The sequence below is a fragment of the Mustelus asterias genome, chromosome 19 (genome assembly GCF_964213995.1).
Source record: "Mustelus asterias chromosome 19, sMusAst1.hap1.1, whole genome shotgun sequence".
NCBI lineage: Eukaryota > Metazoa > Chordata > Chondrichthyes > Carcharhiniformes > Triakidae > Mustelus > Mustelus asterias.
Genome location: NC_135819.1, coordinates 28,852,969 through 28,872,341, shown reverse-complemented (window position 1 = coordinate 28,872,341; position 19,373 = coordinate 28,852,969). Strand labels below are relative to the sequence as shown.

At 43.4% G+C, this 19,373-nt stretch overlaps 1 protein-coding gene across 2 annotated transcripts in view; it reads right to left on the bottom strand.

Moving 5' to 3' along the window:
- The window catches only part of usp44 (ubiquitin specific peptidase 44), a 49,862-nt gene extending 30,750 nt beyond the window's left edge, over positions 1-19,112 (bottom strand). Inside the window, exons 1-3 of one of the 2 annotated variants that reach the window (XM_078235233.1) lie at positions 19,002-19,097; positions 5,773-6,042; positions 3,815-5,279 (exon numbers count right to left, since the gene is read on the bottom strand). In XM_078235233.1, coding sequence (XP_078091359.1) covers positions 3,815-5,224 — 1,410 coding nt within the window. In that variant the 5' untranslated portion in view covers positions 5,225-5,279; positions 5,773-6,042; positions 19,002-19,097. Of the gene's footprint in view, positions 1-3,814; positions 5,280-5,772; positions 6,043-19,001 lie in introns of both variants that reach the window. The other variant, XM_078235232.1, reaches the window with a different exon arrangement.
- Positions 19,113-19,373: the final 261 nt, after the last annotated feature.

The following is a 19,373-nucleotide window of genomic DNA, read 5'->3' as shown; positions in this document are numbered from 1 at the left end:
GACAACATCAACTGCACTGCCCTCATCTACCTTCTTGGTTACCCCTTCAAAAAAACTCAATCAAATTTGAGAGACATGATTTTCCACTCAAAGCCATGCTGACTGTCCCTAATCAGTCCTTGCGTCTCTAAATGCCTGTAGATCCTGCATCTCAAAATACCTAACTACTTACCCACTGAGGTTCACCAGCCTGTAGTTCCCAGGCTTTTCCTTGCAGCCCTTTTTAAACAAAGGCACAACATTTGCCACCCTCCAATCTTCAGGCACCTCACCCATGACTATCGATGATTCAAATATCTCTGCTAGGGGATCTGCAATTTCCTCCCTAGCCTCCCGCAACGTTCTGGGATACACTTCATCAGGTCCCGAGGATTTATCTAACTTGATGCGCTTTAAGACTTCCAGCACCTCCTTCATGATTGGAACAGGAAGGAAGTTGGGGAGGCTTGTTTGGAATGTTAAGTTGAGAATATCCTAAGAGAATGGCTGAAAATTAAATGTTTAATCATCAATTTTTCTTTAAAGGTTGCTGCACTGCTCGAGTTCACAGGCACTTTACTAAATTCTTTGACCAAGACTCACCATTTACAACTTTAAAACGGAGGGAGCTGACATGGCATAAAATATCACCAATGCTCATTCTACAGCAGCATAAACATTTCAAAACTGGATCCAGATTTCATTATAAAAAATGTCACATTTACATTCACCATTCTTCTTGGTTTAACCTCCATTTTACAAGCTTGTGGCTTGAACTACAACCAGAACTAAATGACATGCAACCTTAACACTCAGCATTTTAAACACGAGCTGGAGATGCCAGCATTGGACTGGGGTGGGCACAGCAAGTCTCATAACACTAGCTTGAAGTCCAACAGGTTTATTTGGAATCAGAAACTTTTGGAGTGCTGCTCTTTCATCTGGTGAGTGGATGAACCTGATGAAGGAGCAGCACTCCGAAAGCTCGTGATTCCAAATAAACCTGTTGGACTTTAACCTGATGTTGAGACTTCTTGCAGAATTTTAAAATCCCACGTAAACCAATCTATAAACAAGCATCATACAACAAGCACAATTTTACACTTGGAACAGGAGACACATTTAAAAAAGGCTTCATATAAATATCAGTCATGGTTCCATATACAGCTTCTGATAGTTTCTCATGCTAATCTGCTACACTAATTTCTGACAGCCAAAAAAAACCATACAATTTATCACTGAGATTCCTTAAGTGCTTTAAGGCAACTAAGTTTGGAAGCATACCAACTTACACAAGTTCATGGATTTCAAATTTTCCAATAAGGATTCCCTGAAAATGTGGATACTTGGGAACCTCACCCCACCCTAATTTCCAGACAATACCAGCTAATCAAAAAGAAAACAGGGCTACATTCCAGAAAACATTAGCAAACTATCAGGAATGGGTCAGAAAACTACAGAAATTAGATAACTTCAAATCCCTGGGATCTCTTTGTAGACCCCTAGTGCCTCAGAATCATAATGGGAAAAGACAATGCAGATAAAACAGCGAATGAAGAGTCGCTTTTTCAAATTAAAATCAGTTATGTGCAGAGGAGGTGAAAATTAAACTGGGAATAAAAGAGAGTAGAACTTGGTAGTCAGTGATACAGCATGTCACTTCTTAGTGCTTTAGTGGAATATTAATCCTAAATTACCAATGAAGGTAAGTGAGCATTTTAAGGTTATTACAGATTTACAGACAATCACCCCAGGAGAACAAGAAAGGAGGTTGAGGGGATATCTGATAGAAATGTAGAAGACTATGATCAGTTAAGAAAAACTATTCCCATTATTTGGGACCGAAACGTGAGAAGAATTTTAAATACAGTGTGTGGCAATGACCTAAAACTCACTGCATGAGTGATGGAAGCAGAGGTGATCAATTTCAAAAGGAAAAATGGATGGAAACTTAAGGAAATAAACTTGCAAAGCTATGGGGTTAGAGCTTGAGAATGGGACTGACTGGGTTGTTCTTCAGAGAACTGACATGGATTTAATGGGTCAAATAGCCTCTATGACTCAGAGGTAAAGAGGAACTAGAAAGGTTGGTGGTACTTCAAGTGTCAGTCTGGATGGGATGCACCCCACGGTGCTGAGGGATGTTAGGGTGGAAATTATGGCGATATTGGCCACACATTCAATTCTTTGTATATACGGGACAATGCCAAAGGTCTGGAGGATTACAACTGGTACACTGCTGTTCACAAAAAAACAAACCTTGCAATACCAAGTTTAACATCAGGCATAGACTATTTTCTAAATGGGGAAATGCTTAGGAAATTATAAACACAAAGGGACTTGGGAGTCATTGTTCAAGATTCTCTTAAGGTTAACATGCAGGTTCAGTCAGCAGTTGGGAAGACAAACACAATGTTAGCATTCATGTTGAGAGGGCTAGAATACAAGAGCAGGGATGTACTTCTGAGACTGTACAAGGCTCTGATCAGACCCCATTTAGAGGACTGAGAGCAGTTTTGGGCCCCATATCTAAGGAAGGTCCAGAGGAGGTTCACAAGAATGATCCCTGGAATGAAGAGCTTGTCATATGATTTGATTTATTGTCATGTGTATTAGTATACAGTGAAAAGTATTGTATAGTAAAGAATGTGCAGTTCTGATGGACAGTCAGAAAAAAATTCGAACCTGCATCTGACTACGTTATGCACAATCTTAAAATGGATTGTGCTAAAAGGGATATGTCCTATACCCCACAACATTGGTGCTCATGTTGATTAACTCCAGATTACAAATATAAAACCCAGGATTTCAATCTGCTATCTGAGAGTGCACATTAGGCACTTCTCAATTTCCAGTGAGAGAGTCAATTTCTGGATGTGAGCTGCCCCATATCAGAAGATGATTTTTTAAAATAATTTATATTGACTGGCCCCACGGACAAGATGAATGAATGTTGGAGTTGCAAGAATGTAGCCAAAAGACACCAGAGGACAGAGATATAATTGAGGGCAAGTCACAAGTAATACGAAGTGAACTCGGAGACAAATATGTTCTGTGGTGCTCCCTCCCAATGTTCTGCTATGGTTCCTGGTTGGTGTCATATACTAGCATATAACTCAAGAGGTCACAAGGCACCAAATCAATTTTACAATAGAAAAGGAAATCATTCAGCTAATCAGGCTTGTCCTAGCTCTCAGAGAGCTATCAATGGAGGTCCTTTTCCCTCAAGCTTTCACATTTCCCCCCGAATGCTTCACCAATTTCATTTCAAAAGCTGCATCATGCAGAAGTCACAATTGGAAGGTTCTGCAGGTTATTTGGCATGGGTGGGTGGGGGAAATCACAATCGCTGCCCTTTCAAAAAAAGGCCACATGACAGCTCCTAATGGAGTGGGAGAAAAGAGAGCACAACCCTGACTGACACAAGCACAACAGAAACAAACATCTGAGCCAGCCAAATTCAGCATGGACAAGGGATTAAACCAGGGATTTTCCAGGTCTCAGCAGTTCCTGATACTGAGCGAGTCAGTCCTGAGCTGCTTGAGACTTTGATTTTATGTAAACACTTAACATTGTCTCAACCTGCCCAACATAAATGACAAATGGTGAACATCATGAGGTTGTACATGCTCAGCAAGATCTCACGTAAAGTTCTTCAGGGCTATTTCTTTGTACAACCTTTCGTTGTTGAACTAGGACAAAGAAAAAGTTTACCAAAACATTATCTTTATTGTAGAGCTGAAATGCAAGATTTTAACTAGAACAAACCATCTTTTGACAATTAAATAATCAAAGAATGTCACATTAAAGGTTTGAGAAGCAACATGACTGTTACCTGGCTGAGTAGCTGTCCATGGAAAATGGTGTTAATCACACTCAGAATTCTCTTGATTAGTTTGCGCTGTGATATGGGGACAGGGGCTGTACACATTGTTCTTGTAGTTTCCAACTCTTGCTGTACTTTATCCAACAGCTCACAGAGGAATTCTTGAGCATCCTGCTGGGCATACCCACGGAATGTTGGGATGAGTCGCCATACACAGTGTAGCATAGCAAAGGGAGATACCAGTGCCCACTTGCCAGACCACATGACCAGAAAAAGGGTGTGGAGTTCATGACACAGAGATATATGCTTTGAGCTTGGCTCCTTTAGTTGAATTAGCTCCCTGTTGCTGCTCCTAGATGCTCCCCCACTTAATCCTTTAGACAGACTGGGCCGTCTTGACCCATTTTTCTCATCTATCAAGGATGTACCTGTACTTGAATTAATGTCACTAACCAAATATTGGTGGCTGGAGGACTGAGTTTTCCCATTCGCCGTACTAGTCAGCAGTTCTTGGATTTGACTTAAATCAAAATGCAAGAAACACTCACAAAATATTTGCAAGTGACTTAGCACTTGTAGAACGGAGTTCATATAGCAGGTATTTCCCAGGTTTCGCAGTCCTGTCACACCAGGTGTGACGGTTGGTCGCCGTTTAATAGGCGAATCACCAATTTTTTTCAATCTGACTGTGCTTGAGGTAAGGCCAGCTATTACTGCTGGATACTTTGCTGCTGTTTGTAGAGTTGATGTGTCGCTAATTTTAGGGGGTTCATTTATGCGGGAACTCTTTCGGGGTGGTGCACTCAGCAACTCGGCATGCTGCCGCCGTTTTAGCTCTTGTCGTCTTTTTCTGGCTTCTTCCCTTTTCATTTCAGCCTCTTCCTTTAATCGTTCTTCTTCAAGTCTCAGCTTGCCACTGCATGTCAGTGCAAACCAAGACTGGAAGACTTTAGACATGAGCAATTTGCGCCGATGCCAAAGTGCCGTGAACATCCGATCTTCATTACGCAGTTGCGCTTGTGCACATCCCCGAGAAAGGTCCGAGTCATCACTTGCTGCCATTGACCGTAATGTCCTACCACTTCGAGTTGTGCAGTCATAGTTCTGGCTCTTGATTGCACTTAATGTGCTCCGCAACAATTTCAGATCACCTGTTGCATTGTCATTCAGCACATAGTCATCACAAACGTAACAAAATACATACAATTCATTTACTTCCAAGGCCACGGGGTGCTTACTTTCCTGAAAATGTTTTAGTGCATGTTCTTCATTGTATCGTCCACAAGCAACATGTGAACAGCTGAGACATGCCCACATTGACTCTGTAGTATTGCAGTCCAAACAATGCCACTTTTGTGGGTTTAGGATTGAATGGTCCTGGGCAAGCCGAAGCCGCCCTACATGCTTGCATTTATCCATTGATTTCACGTGTTACCATTCTATAAGATGCATGACAAACATCCAATTTGTTAACCTGCAAGATATACAAAAGAAACTGAGCATGGATAACAATCATGGAAGTTTTAAAAATCATAACTTAAACTTCCACAAGCAGGAAATGTGTGGCACAACATGTCAGTGCTTCAATATAGGTCAAAGTGCTATGGGTAATAAATAAAAAATTCCTCCACGTCAAAAATTGTCCATCACAGAGGCAGAGTGTAATCAGATACTTCCCACAGGTTAAGATGAACATTTACTCAAGCCATAAGGACTCATGCATAGCCTTCAGCTGAAAGGTGGCACTGTCCCACTGGCCACAGGTTACCCAATTTCCTGTCCAAAATTTGGTACATTAAAGTCTAAAGAGCCATTTAAGCGACAATATAATAATTTCTACTTTTACAAAAGGATATTAAGCCTTACTGAATGATAAATTAATTTGGCCATAACATTAAACAATTGCTCAAGAATGGAGAGAAAGTCATTTTGGTTGTGGCTTATTTTTACATAACGATTAGACTAACCTGCGGTATGTCATTTCCTGATCGGAATGCTTCAAATGCAACTGTTTTACATTAGTTGTGAAAAACAATTTTAAAAAAATGACTATTGTACTTTAATGACTCTCGTCCGGAGGCTGTGACATCCATCATTATGAAATACTTCAAAAGGCTAGTCATGGCACAAATCAATTGCAGCCTCTCGAACTGCCTGGATCCACTACAGTTCGCCTACCGCTGCAACAGGTCCACAGCAGACGCCATTTCCCCGGACCTGCACTCAGCCTGGAACACCTAGACAACAAAGACATCTGTGTCAGACTCCTATTTATTGACTACAGCTCAGCCTTCAACACCATTATTCCTACGAAACTCATCTCCAAACTCTGTGGCCTGGGGCTCAGCTCCTCCCTCTGCGACTGGATCCTAGACTTCCTAACCCACAGACCATAATCAGTAAGGATAGGCAACAACACCTCCTTGACGATCAACCTCAACACTGGTGCCTCACAAGGCTGTGCTCTCAGCCCCCTACTATACTCCTTATACACCTATGAGTGTGGCCAAATTCCCCTCCAACTCAATTTTCAAATTTGCTGATGACACCACTATAGTGGGTTGAATCTCAAACAATGATGAGACAGAGTACAGGAAAGAGATAGAGAATCTGGTGAGCTGATGTGACGACAATAATCTCTCCCTCAATGTCAACAAAACAAAGGAGATAGTCATCGATTTCAGGAAGCGTAGTGGAGGACATGCCCCTGTCCACGTCAATGGAGATGAAGTGGAAATGGTCAAGAGCTTCAAGTTTCTAGGTGTCCAGATCAACAACAACCTGTTCTGGTCCCTCCATGCTGGCACTATTAAGAAAGCCCACCAACACCTCTACTTTCTCAGGAGGCTAAGGAAATTTGGCATGTCCGCTATGACCCTCACCAACTTTTATGGATGCACCGTAGCAAGCATTCTTTCTGGATGTATCACAGCTTGGTACAACTCCTGCTCTGTTCAAGACCACAAAAAACTACAAAGGGTCCATCACGCGAACCAGCCTCCCATCCCGAGACTGTCTACACTTCCTGCTGCCTCGGAAAAGCAACCAGCATAATCAAGGACCTCACGTGCCCTGGACATACTCTCTTCCACCTTCTTCCGTCGGGAAAAAGATACAAAGGACACGTACCAACCGACTCAAAAATATTTTCTTCCCAGCTGTCATAAGACTTTTGAATGGACCTACCACGCATTAAGTTGATCTCTCTCTACACCCTAGCTATGACTGTAACACTACATTCTGCACTCTCTCCTTTCCTTCTCTAAGTGCAGTATGCCTCGTCTGTAGAGCATGCAAGAAACAATAATACATGTGACAATAAATCAAATCCTATCAGTTAGAAGTATAACTGGAGAGAATTAGGATAGTCAATGAATGGGTCAAACCCCTGGGTGGCAGATGAGCCTCTAACTTTTCAGGCACCTCTGACAACAGCACTCCTCCGGGTCTGAAATGTCACTATATTATTTTCTCTTTTTTGTGGGGTCCACAACCATCTGACACAGCACTAACAACTGACATGTTGAAATTATTGAAATAGGCTAAAGTTGGGACTCTTCTATTCCCCCAAGCCTAGGATATTTAAATATCCGCTTTGTACACGCAACTGTGCAAAAGAATCAATGGAATTGGCAATGGTCTACCGGCCAGATTAAGCAAGATCAAAAAACTAAATTGTGGACATGTTCATTTTAAATAGAATATCCCATTATTCACCAGGAAGTAGGGGGCTTCCACGGGGCCAATGGAAATTATGCAACAGAGTGACACATTGGATTCAAAATTGGCTGACAGGCAGAAGTACAGTGGCACAGCGGTTAGCACTGCTGGCTCATAGAGCCAGGGACCGCGGTTTGATTCCCAGCTTGGGTCACTCTCTGTGTGGAGTTTACACATTCTCCCCGTGTCGATGTGGGTTTCCTCCAACAGTCCAAAGATGTGCAGGTTAGGTTGATTGGCCATGATAAATTGCCCCGTAGTGTCATGGGAATTAGCAGGGTAAATGCATGGGGTTATGGGGATAGGGCCTGGATGAGATTGTGATCGGTGCAGACCCGATGGGCAGAATGGCCTCCTTCTGCACTGTATGATTCTATGAAAGCTAAAAATGATGGTAAAGGGATGTTTCTATAATCGAAAGTCTGTTTCCAGAGGGGTTCCGCAAAGCTTGATGCTAGACCCTTGCTATTTGTGGTGTACATTAACGATTTAGACTTGAACGCAAGGGGTTTGATCAAGAAATTCGCAGATGACACACAAACTGGTAGGGTGGTAAATAGTGAGGAGGATAGCCATAGATTGCAGGAGGATATCAATGGACTAGTCAGGTGCGTAGAGCAGTGGCAAATGGAATTCAACCCAGAAGTGTGTGTGGTAATGTACTTGGGGAGGGCTAGCAAGGTAAAGGATTACGCTAGGAATGGTAGCACCTGGAAAGTACTCAAAATCAGAGGGACCTTGGGTACAGTTCCACAGATCCCCAAAGGTGGCAGGAAAGATAGATAAGTGTTAAGGTATATGGGATACTTGTATTTTATGCCTCGGCTAAAAAAGGCTAGAGCAGGGAGGTCATGCTTGAATTGTGTAAAATGCTGGTTAGGCCACAAATGGAGAACTGCATGCAGTTCTGGTCACATTATAGGAAGCATGCGATTGCATCGGAGAGGGTGCAGAGCAGATTTACCAGGATGCTGCCTGGGCTGGAGGGTCAGCTATCAGAAAAGATCGAGTAGGCTGGGACTGTTTTTCTTGGAACAGTGAAGGTTATGGGTGTATAAGGTTATGAGGGATATAGATAGGGTGGGGAGGAAGGCACTTTTCCATTAGTAGAGGGGTCAATAACCCCTCATGGATTTAAGGTAAGAGGTAGAAGGCTAAGAAGGGAGTGCAGGAGAAACTTTTTCACCCAGAGAGTAGTGGGAGTGTGGGATTCACTGCCCGGAAGGATGGTTGAGTCAGAAACTCTTGTAACATTTAAGTAGTATTTAGATATTCACATGCATACTGTAACCTCCAGGGCTATGGGCCAAGTTGCTGGAAAATGGAATTTGCGTAGTCAGATCTTTGTTGACCAGTGTGAACATGATGGGCTGAATGGCTCCCTTCTATGCTGTAAACTTCGATTAAAAACTATAAAAATCAAGAACGCCCAAAACTTGATTTTACACATGATGCATAATTTCAGTGTGCTACATGAAGAGGTGCAGTCTTTCAGATGAGACGCTAACCTGACATTCTGACTGCCAACTCTGCTGGTTCAAGTGGTATCCCAAATTTACACTATTTGAAGAACAAGGATTTCTCCCATTGCATTTTCCAATGGCAATTGCAACTAAAAAACAGACGATCCTTTCATATGATGGATGTTTCAGGATACCGTGGATTCAGAATAGCTGCCATGTTCACCGACACATAATTCAAAGCATGTCAAAAATTCAATTCCAATTCATGAAGCGTTTGGATAAGAAAATATGAAATTACTCTTGGCAAGAGAATGAGGCTAAACATAGAAATAAAAAAAAACAATGCACTATATATAACCTTCCTAGTCTGCAAATCTGGAAACAAAAGTGGTCTGAAATTTTTTTGAGAAAACCCATGGGCTAACCACTTGACTGTTTGGGGACTGCAATAAATCAGGAAGGCTTGCAATCTTTGGATTGAGGGTAGAAAAATGTGGGCAATGGACAGACGTGACGGCGACACACAAAATCTAGGGTGCGGATGCAAAGCCACTTGATCTCTCCGCCCCCTCCCCCATTTCACTACCCCCTCACCTTCTTCCCCCCCCATTTCTCCCCCACCATTTCTCCCTTTAATTGGTTTGTCGATTTATCCATTTCTCTCTATCTGTCAATTTCTCAATTTTCTCTTCATTTATCCAGCTCGCTCGATTTCTCTCCCTTTCCCTCCGTGTCCCTCCTTTTCCCCTTGCCTGAGCAGAACCAAGCAAATAGTTTGTTAAACCCTCACCGTGGTATCTGAAAAAGGTGCAGCAAATCGTATTTTGGGGGCAGAAACATGAAAGATACAATAGTTGCAGTAAAACAATTTTACTGCTCTACAATATTTTTGCATTGCTTTAGGTTATTTATATCTAGGATATAATCCAGTTCACACAATTGTGGTTAGACATTTGAATGCCAATCCAAAATCCAGAAAATTCTGAAGTCCACAAATGACCTGGTCATTTCATTCCAGACTGTAGACAACATAGTGGATTCAGTTTGAGAACAAGAGTGACAAATTGTGAATTTATATAGGGCAAATGTAGAAGTGAGGAGGAATAAATGGAGGACTGTAGCGATCCATTTATTCCTCCTCACTTCTACATTTCCCTGATTGTTTAAAAAATATTCATAAATACACTTGCCTTTAAAAACCCAACAATTATATGCAACATCCTGAAATGCTTTTGCGGAGAAGAGATCAAAAGATGTTTAATCAGGAGTTGTGTTGTTTTGGAAATACAGTACATGGAGCAGCTGTGAGGTACTCTCAGAAAGAGGGAAAGAACAGAGACACAATAGCCCCAAACTGCAAATCCTAGAAATCAGTGTTTCACTTCTTTTGGTCAGGTGGTGAAGGAGGCGACCAGGAGTAGCCCAGAAGTCAATGTTTTTACTCCGTTTTAGATTCAATCACAAAGTGATTCAACCCCGCAACAATCCATCGATGCCAATAAATGAATAATTACTTGTCACATATAAAGACTGCCATAAGGATTCGGTTTTTATTACAGTGTCTTTTTCAGAGACTGTCAACTTGTTTATTTAACCCGAGAGTAGAATACACTGCAGGGACTGGAATGTATCAGCAGCCCCAGGAACATCATTTTAATTTGATAAATTTCCTTTGCAGTTTTGTTATGGTTTCAGTGCCTCTTTAAGGGGTTGTTAGTTCATTTGTTTATTTGGTTTTAGTTTACTCAAAAAAGAGTGCCACCCAGCTGTAGATACTTGATCTTAATTTATACAATGAACAACCAGCTCAGAGCCCAGTTACTATGTAGCTCAAGCTGACTGGGATAAGGGTGAAAATTTATTCATCTTGGCAAGCTGTGACCATGGCTATAACGATAACGAGATGAAGGGAAAAGAAGGAAACCAAAAAAAAGGTGCCGCCCTTGGAGAAAGGCAATTTAATAAGAAAGAGGAGGAAGGAAGCGATGAAAGAAACTTGAATAGGATTATGGCAATAATCAGAAATACTACACTGGACCTTGCTATTTCCAAGTCTGAGATAAAGAATGCTCTTCCTTCACAAATGTACCATTAGAACAGACTGTTTTATAATCTTTGTAAAAAGCAGTCAGTTAGAAAATATATCTAACTTTTTTTTATTGCCACCTTCATGGCTCTGGTTTGAAATTCAATAAACCTTAGATATGATTATATATATATATACACAGGGAGGTACTGGTAAGAGTTTCGACCTCAAGTACTGGAATCAGGAAGCACTAAAATTGGGTATAGAATAAAGTGTAAACACAATAAACACTATTGGTGATGACCAACAGTTTCAATATAACTATCAAATATCACGATTGATCTGAAGGAAACAAATTCACCAGCAACAACAACTTTCATCAGTTTACTGAACAATGCGGAATACATAATTAACATGAAACAGCATCAGAATAGGCTAATTTATCTCTTCTGACATACTTCTGCATAATTCTTAACTTTTGAAGTCACAAGGAACTCCAGTCGGATTGGAAAAAACATAGAAAGCAGGTGGCACGGTGGCTAGCACTGCTGCTTCACAGCTCCAGGAACCTCAGTTCCATTCCTGGCTTGGGTCACTGTCTGTGTGGAGGTTGCACATTCTCCCCATGTCTGCGTGGGTTTCCTCCAGGTCCAAAGATCTGTGGGTTAGGTCATTGGCCATGCTCAATTGCCCCTTAGTGTCCCGCGATGCGTAGGTTAGCGGGATTAGTGGGGTAAATATGTGGGGTTACCGGGATAGGGCCTAGGCGGGATTGCCGACAGTGCAGACTCAATAGCCTGAATGCCCTCCTTCTGCACTATAGGGTTTCTATGATTCTATGAAATAGGACAAAAGACAGGTAAAAAGAAGATCCCATTAAAAACAAGAGATGAAAAACAAACAAGAAACATGCACATTTTAAGCAGTATGTGTTTTAAGATTATTCGTATAACTTTGGTACAGGGTGGGAAATACATGGCACTGAATTTATAATTAATGCAAAACATTCAACATGGGTCTAAAAATATGGAAGCCATTTAGATATTATGCCAATGTTCACCTGGCCCTCCCATCTAGCACTCTTGGGTAAGAACATGGGAAATAGCAGGAGTAGTCCATTGGCAGCACAGTGGTTAGCACTGCTGCCTCACAGCACCAGGGATCCGGGTTCAAATCCAATCTCGAGTGACTTACCGTCTGCACATTTTCCGTGATTGCATTGGTTTCCTTGGGTGCTCTAGTTTCCTCCCACACTACTATGTGGATTGGCCATGCTAAATTGCCCCTTAATGTCCCAAGATGTGGGTTAGGGGGAGATTAGTGGGGTAATAGGTTGGGTTATGGGGATATGGCCTCTATTGGAGAGTCAGAGCAGTCCCAATGGTCCAAATGGCCTCCTTCTGCACTGTAGGAATTCTATGATTTGTAGAGAATTCCAAAGATTCACTATCCTTTCAGTCCCAAATGACATAATTCCTTCTGAGACTGTCCCCGGATTCTGGAGCCCCTTCCCCATCAAAACCAATGGAAAACTCCTTTCTGCACTGACCCTATCAAACCCCATATGAATTTGGAATGCTTCAATTAGATCATCTCTCTTTCTCCTGAACTCTAGAGAATACTAGCCCAGCCTCCACAATCTCACCTCGTAGGGTAATCCTGCCATCCCAGGAATCAGTCTGGCAAATCTTTGCTGCACTCCCTCTATGGCTAAACATTCCTTAGGTAAGGAGACCAAAACAGTACATAACACTCCAGGGTCTGCTTTCACCAGGTCTGCTATACAACTGCAGCAACATTACCTTTCCCCCATACTCAAAAACAAACATGCAGCCTTCTCTATTATTCAATGGCCAATCTAATTTTAACCTCAGTTCCACATTCCTACCAACTTTATCTTGCAATAAAGACCAACATACCATTCATCTGGTACCACTGAGTACTGCATACAATTCTGATCATCACATTATAGGAAGGATATTATCTCACTCGAGAGGGCACAGATTTAAAAAGGTATTGCCAGGAAAGGAGACTTTAGCTATCCGAAAGATTGGGCAGGCTGGTTCTTTTGGGAAGATTGAGGGCTGATTTAATTGAGGTGTGAGAAATTTAGTGAGCCTCAGATATAGTGGATAAGAAAGACATATTTTCCTGAGCCAAAAGATCATAAGGAGAGAGAGATTTAAAGGATTAGAGGAGAGTCCAGGAAAATTCTTATCACCCAGAGGGTGGTGGACACCTGGAACCCACTTCCTGAAAGGATAGTAGAGGCAGAAACCCTCACTGCAATAAGTATTTGGAAATGCACCTATAATCAAGAGAGCAACGGACCAAGAGAGTGGGTTTAGGCTGCGTAGTTATTTTTGGCTGGCACAGTTGTAATGGCCTGAATAGCCTTGTTTGGTGCCATAATTTTTCTAAGTTTCTAAATCCCTCCATGGCCTTGGTCTTCCCTATCTCTGTAACCATTCCAGTACTGTGTACAGCCTGTTACAATATGCAGAGCCTTTTAGATTGCTGCACAGCTGTGTGTGCATGCATTTTAAATTAACTGTTGCTTGATGCATGGCCTATTCATCCCCCCCGGCCTGGCACATTCCCACCTGTGATACCTGCACTCCTCCCATTGTGGCCTCTTGCACATCCCTGATTTTCATTGTTCCACCAGTGGCAGCTGTGCCCTCATCTTGCCAGGCCCAAGCTCTGGAAATACTGGTTTCACACAGCAGTTGAGTGATTTGGGGTCATGAAGGAATGCAACAACTGGTTTTAAAACGTTCTCTGCTTAAGGACTGCGTCAAGTCTGAGTCCAACACAAAACACAACAGTATCAGAGATCAAGCAAAAATGAAAACTAGGCTGGAACTCAAAAGTAAAATAAAGTGGAATGATGATTTTTAAAAATCTTTGCGGGAAAAATAAATTTGAATTGCAATACAGAGTAAAGGAGTTTCAAAAAGATGAGCAGAACTCTTCCACTCCCTTTCCACAGGGATTGTTCCCTCCACAATGATCTGGTCTAACTCCTCCATCATCCCTAACATGCAACACCTGCCCTTTTACCAGCCCTCAACATTCAGTTTTTTAAGCTTATTTATTAGTGCCACAAATAAGCTTACATTAAGACTGCAATGAAGCTACTGTGAAAAGCCCCTAGTCGCCACACTCTGGCACATGTTCGTATTCACTGAGGGAGTGTCTAGTATGGCCAATGCACTTCAGGGCCCTAAGCAGTGAATGAACTGTACTACATTGATTTACTGCTCACTGAGATCGACTCGACACTCGGAATTTAGGCACTTTACAGCCTTTTGAAATCAACAATTGAGTTCAACAATTTCAGGCATTTTGTCCTCATTTTGCTGCCCTTCTCATACAGACATTTACAAAGCTATTGCCAGGAAAGGAGATTTTAACCACCAGAAAGATTGGACAGGCTGAAAGTTTACAGTGAAGATTTCTAGGATGGCAGGTCTGTCACATGAGAAGAGATTAAGTCAACAAGGATGATATTCACTGGAGTTTAGAAGAGTGAGAGGGGATCTTAGAGAAACTTCTAAAATTCTGACAGGGTAGACTCAGGATGTTTCTGATGGGGAGTCCAGAATCAGGGATCATTGCTTGAGGATAAGAGTTAAACCTTTTAGGACTAAGATGAGGAGAAATTTCTTCACCCAGGGAGTGATGAATGCATGGAATTCACTACCACAGAAAGTAGTTGAGTAGAAAGGGTCGAGAGCTTCATGTTTTTGCGTGTCCAGATCACCAACATCTGTCCTGGTTCCCACATGCGGACACTATAGTTAAGACAGACCACCAACGCCTCTACTTTCTCAGAAGTCTAAGGAGATTTGGCATGTCAGCTACGACTCCCACCAACTTTTACAGATGCACCATAGAAAGCATTCTTTCTGGTTGTATCACAGCTTGGTACGGCTCCTGCTCTGCCCAAGACCACAAGAAACTACAAAACGTCGTGAATGTAGCTCAGTCCATCACACAAACAAGCCTTCCATCCATTGACTCTGTCTACACTTCCCACTGCCTTGGCAAAGCAGCCAGCATAATTAAGGATCCCACACACTCCGGACATACTCTCTTCCACCTTCTTCCGTCAGGAAAAAGATACAAAGTTCTGAAGTCACGGGCCAACTGACTCAAGGACAGCTTCCTCTCTGCTACCATCAGACTTTTGAATGGACCTACCTCGCATTAATTTGATCTTTCTCTACACCCTAGTTATGACTGTAACACTACATTCTGCACTCTTTCCTTCTCTATGAAGAGTGCGCTTTGTCTGTATAGTGCGCAAGAAACAATACTTTTCACTGTATACTAATACATGTGACAACAATAAATCAAATCAAATAATGAATGGCAGAGCAGGCTCAAAGAACCAAAAGGCCTACTCCTGTTTCTAGTTTCTATGTTAATCGCTCCTCGTACGTCAGTCCTGCCATCCCTAGAATCAATCTGGTAAGCCTTCTCTACACTCCATCCAGAGTAAGAACATCCTTCCTCAGATAAGGAGACTGCAACTGCACACAATATTCCAGGTATGGTTTCCCAAGGCCTGCATAATTGCAGCAAGAGTTCTGTGCTCCTGTACTCGAATCTTCCGCACTATGAAGGCCAACATGCTTTTTTACTGCCTGCTGCATGTGCATGCTTACCATCAGTGGCTGATGTACGAGGGCAGACATGTCCCATTGCACATTCCCCTCTCCTAATTTATGGCCAGACAGTAATCTACTTTCCTGTTTTGCTACCAAAGTGGATAACTTCACACTTATCCACATTATATTGCACCTGCCATTCATTTGCCCACTCACTCAACTTGTGCAAATCACACTGAAGCATCTCTGCACCCTCCTCACAGCTCACCCTCCTTCTCAGCTTTGTCTAATCCGCACTTGGAGTATTGCGTACAGTTCTGGTCGCCGCATTATAGGAAGGATGTGGAAGCATTGGAAAGGGTGCAGAGGGGATTTACCAGGATGTTGCCTGGTATGGTGGGAAGGTCTTATGAGGAAAGGCTGAGTGACTTGAGGCTGTTTTCGTCAGAGAGAAGGTTAAGAGGTGACTTAATATGAGGCATACAAGATGATCAGAGGATTAGATAGGGTGGACAGTGAGAGCCTTTTTTCTTGGATGGTGATGGCTAGCACGAGGGGACATAGCTTTAAATTGAGGGGTGATAGATATAGGACAGATGTCAGAAGTAGGTTCTTTACTCAGAGTAGTAAGGGCGTGGAGTGCCCTGCCTGCAACAGTAGTGGACTCGTCAACATTAAGGGCATTTAAAAGGTCATTGGATAAACTTATGGATGATATTGGAATAGTGTAGATTAGAGGGGCTTTAGATTGGTTTCACAGGTCGGCGCAACATTGAGGGCTGAAGGGCCTGTACTGCGCTGTAATGTTCTATGTTCTATAATCTGCAAATTTGGAGATATTACATATAGTTCCCTCATCCTCCACTGGGTTTTCTGTCCATCAAGCAATTTGCAATCCATGTCAGTACATTAGCTCCTAATCTAGACTTCCAGCACTCACCCACTCTTATAATAAACACAAATTACTGCGGATGCTGGAATCTGAAACAAAAACAGACAATACTGGGAAATCTCAGGAGGTCTGGCAGCATCTGAGGAGAGAGAACAGAACAAATGTTTCGAGTCTAGATGACTGTCAGAATTTGTCACCCACAGAGTATGTCACCCACTCCAAATTGAGCTCCGAAGTACAATTTCTAAGAAAGTGCAATTTTCTTCTCCATTTCCCTCAGGATCCATGGCTGCATCAACCAGGGATTGTTCCTTTCCCTACTTTAGTTCAATTATCTCATCTCTCTGAGATAAATCAGACCATTTCAACAACTCCCATCCTCCCCAGTATCCTTTTCTGTAACAAGTGAATTACTTGTTACTTATTGTGGCCTTCTTTTGCTCATCCTCTAGTAACTCACAAGCCTATTTGTCACATTTAGCTCTTCTCTGTTCAGCACGTCTCCTGTCTATTTACAGATCATAGAGCTGGAGTAGTCATCTCCAAAAAAATTAAAGATTTAGCCTTGGACTTAAGCTTCTTCATGCAGTGTTACAATAAAAGTCTCAGATGCCAGACAAACAGATCTCAAATTACTGTCAATTTATCAAATGCACTCAAGGTCTCTACAGTCTCTGAAACCACGTGCCCTTCCTGATCCCGCAGTACAGCTTTTAAAAATGGCAAGAGGTTCCAGACCCACAGGCAGTTCCCTAAAGCAATTCAGAAAACAAATGACAACTCTGACTGTTTCAGAATACAGTCAGAGTTTTATAGCATAGAAAGAGGCCCTTTGGCCCATCAAGGCTGCACCAGCCATCAAGCACCCATCTATTCTAAATGATAGAAGTCAGTATAGAGTGACCCAGAACAGCTATTCCCAAGCAGAGACCTATCCACAGTCATACAGATTTGCAGGACAAAACAATTACAAATCAATAATTTCTCTCAGGTTAAAATCTTTCAATGCAAAGAGTCATCCTTGGCCGCCGCACTACCAGAAGGACGTGGAGGCATTGGAGAGAGTGCAGAGAAGGTTTACCAGGATGTTGCCTGGTATGGAGGGTCTTAGCTATGAGGAGAGATTGGTAGACTGGGGTTGTTCTCCTTGGAAAGACGGAGAATGAGGGGAGATCTAATAGAGGTATACAAGATTATGAAGGGTATAGATAGGGTGAACAGTGGGAAGCTTTTTCCCAGGTCGGAGGTGACGATCACGAGGGGTCACGGGCTCAAGCTGAGAGGGGCGAAGTATAACTCAGACATCAGAGGGACGTTTTTTACACAGAGGGTGGTGGGGGCCTGGAATGCGCTGCCAAGTAGGGTGGTGGAGGCAGGCACGCTGACATCGTTTAAGACTTACCTGGATAGTCACATGAGCAGCCTGGGAATGGAGGGATACAAACGATTGGTCTAGTTGGACCAAGGAGCGGCACAGGCTTGGAGGGCCGAAGGGCCTGTTTCCTGTGCTGTACTGTTCTTTGTTCTTTGAGTAGTGCAGACTGGCATATTCCAAATTCCAGAACTACATGCTGAGGAACTTGCAGCAGAAGCACAATGGGAAAGGTTGCTGACTCAAGCCTTTCAACTGCAGTGCAAAGAAAGGTTGGAAAATTGGTACAGCCCCTGGAGCTGTATGCCTAACATGGAATATGAATATAGAACAGAATAGCATCCTTGCATTGCAGAAGGAGCCCGTTCAGCTCATCAAGACCGTACCAACAACAATCCCACCCAAGCCCTGTCCCCATAACCCAACATAATTACTCTGCTAATTTCGCTGACATCAAGGGGCAATTTAGCATGGCCAATCCACCTAACCCACACATCTTTGGAGTGTGGAAGGAAACCTGAGCACCCAGAGGAAACCCACACAGACACGGGGAGAACATGCAGATTCCACACAGTCACCTAAGGCTGGAATTGAACCTGGGTCCCTGGCACTGAGAGGCAGCAATGCTAACCACTATGCTTCAAGAAGTACTGAAATTGTACTAAAACACCTGAGAGCAGAGCATGCTGTTTGAAGAAAGGTTGTATTCTATTGTACTCTACCTAGAAGGTCCTCGTTCCCTCCCCTGGGCGATGCCCCCTCTCTATAACCTCCCACCCAAACCTCCCAGGGGAACCTCTCCCTCCCTGCTACCATCCCCTGGGGGGTCCACTGCCCACCTCACCAACCACCCTTGTCCGCCCTTGTCCCAAGGGACCCACCCCCTCCCCGGCTCCCTCCCCCTGGGGGGCCTCCCCGGCTCCCTCCCCCTGGGGGGCCTCCCCGGCTCCCTCCCTCTCTCCCCTTGAAGGACTCACTCCTCCCTCTCCCCCGGGGAACCTCTCCCAACAACATGCAAGCGACCCGGCCGAGACTCTCTCCTGGGACGGGAAGGGCCAGAGTTCACTTATCACAGGCACTGAATTAGCGTTGCGGCCTGTTTCTTACCGATGCGGCCTCAGGCTCGGTTGATTTGTGTGGCGGAGGCTCCATCTGCCCTGCCAGTGGGACACTGCTTTTAAACCGCCGCCATCTTGTAACGGAGTCGCTTTAAGGCGCGAGCGCCCGGGCCGCGTGCTGCGTCATCGCCAGTGCGTAATATACTGCGTCACCTTTCACGCCGCTGCACAGCGTCCTGCGTCATTGCGTAGGAGTCCTGACGGCGCGTGCGTGGCCCCGAGGCCGGGGAGACCCGTGTCTCTGTGATGAAGGGCTATCCAGGTGTGAAACGTTGCCTCGATTCTCTCCCCAGAGAGGCTGTCAGACCTGCTGAGATTTCCCAGCATTTTCTGTTGTTGTTTGAGCACTGCCCATGACTCG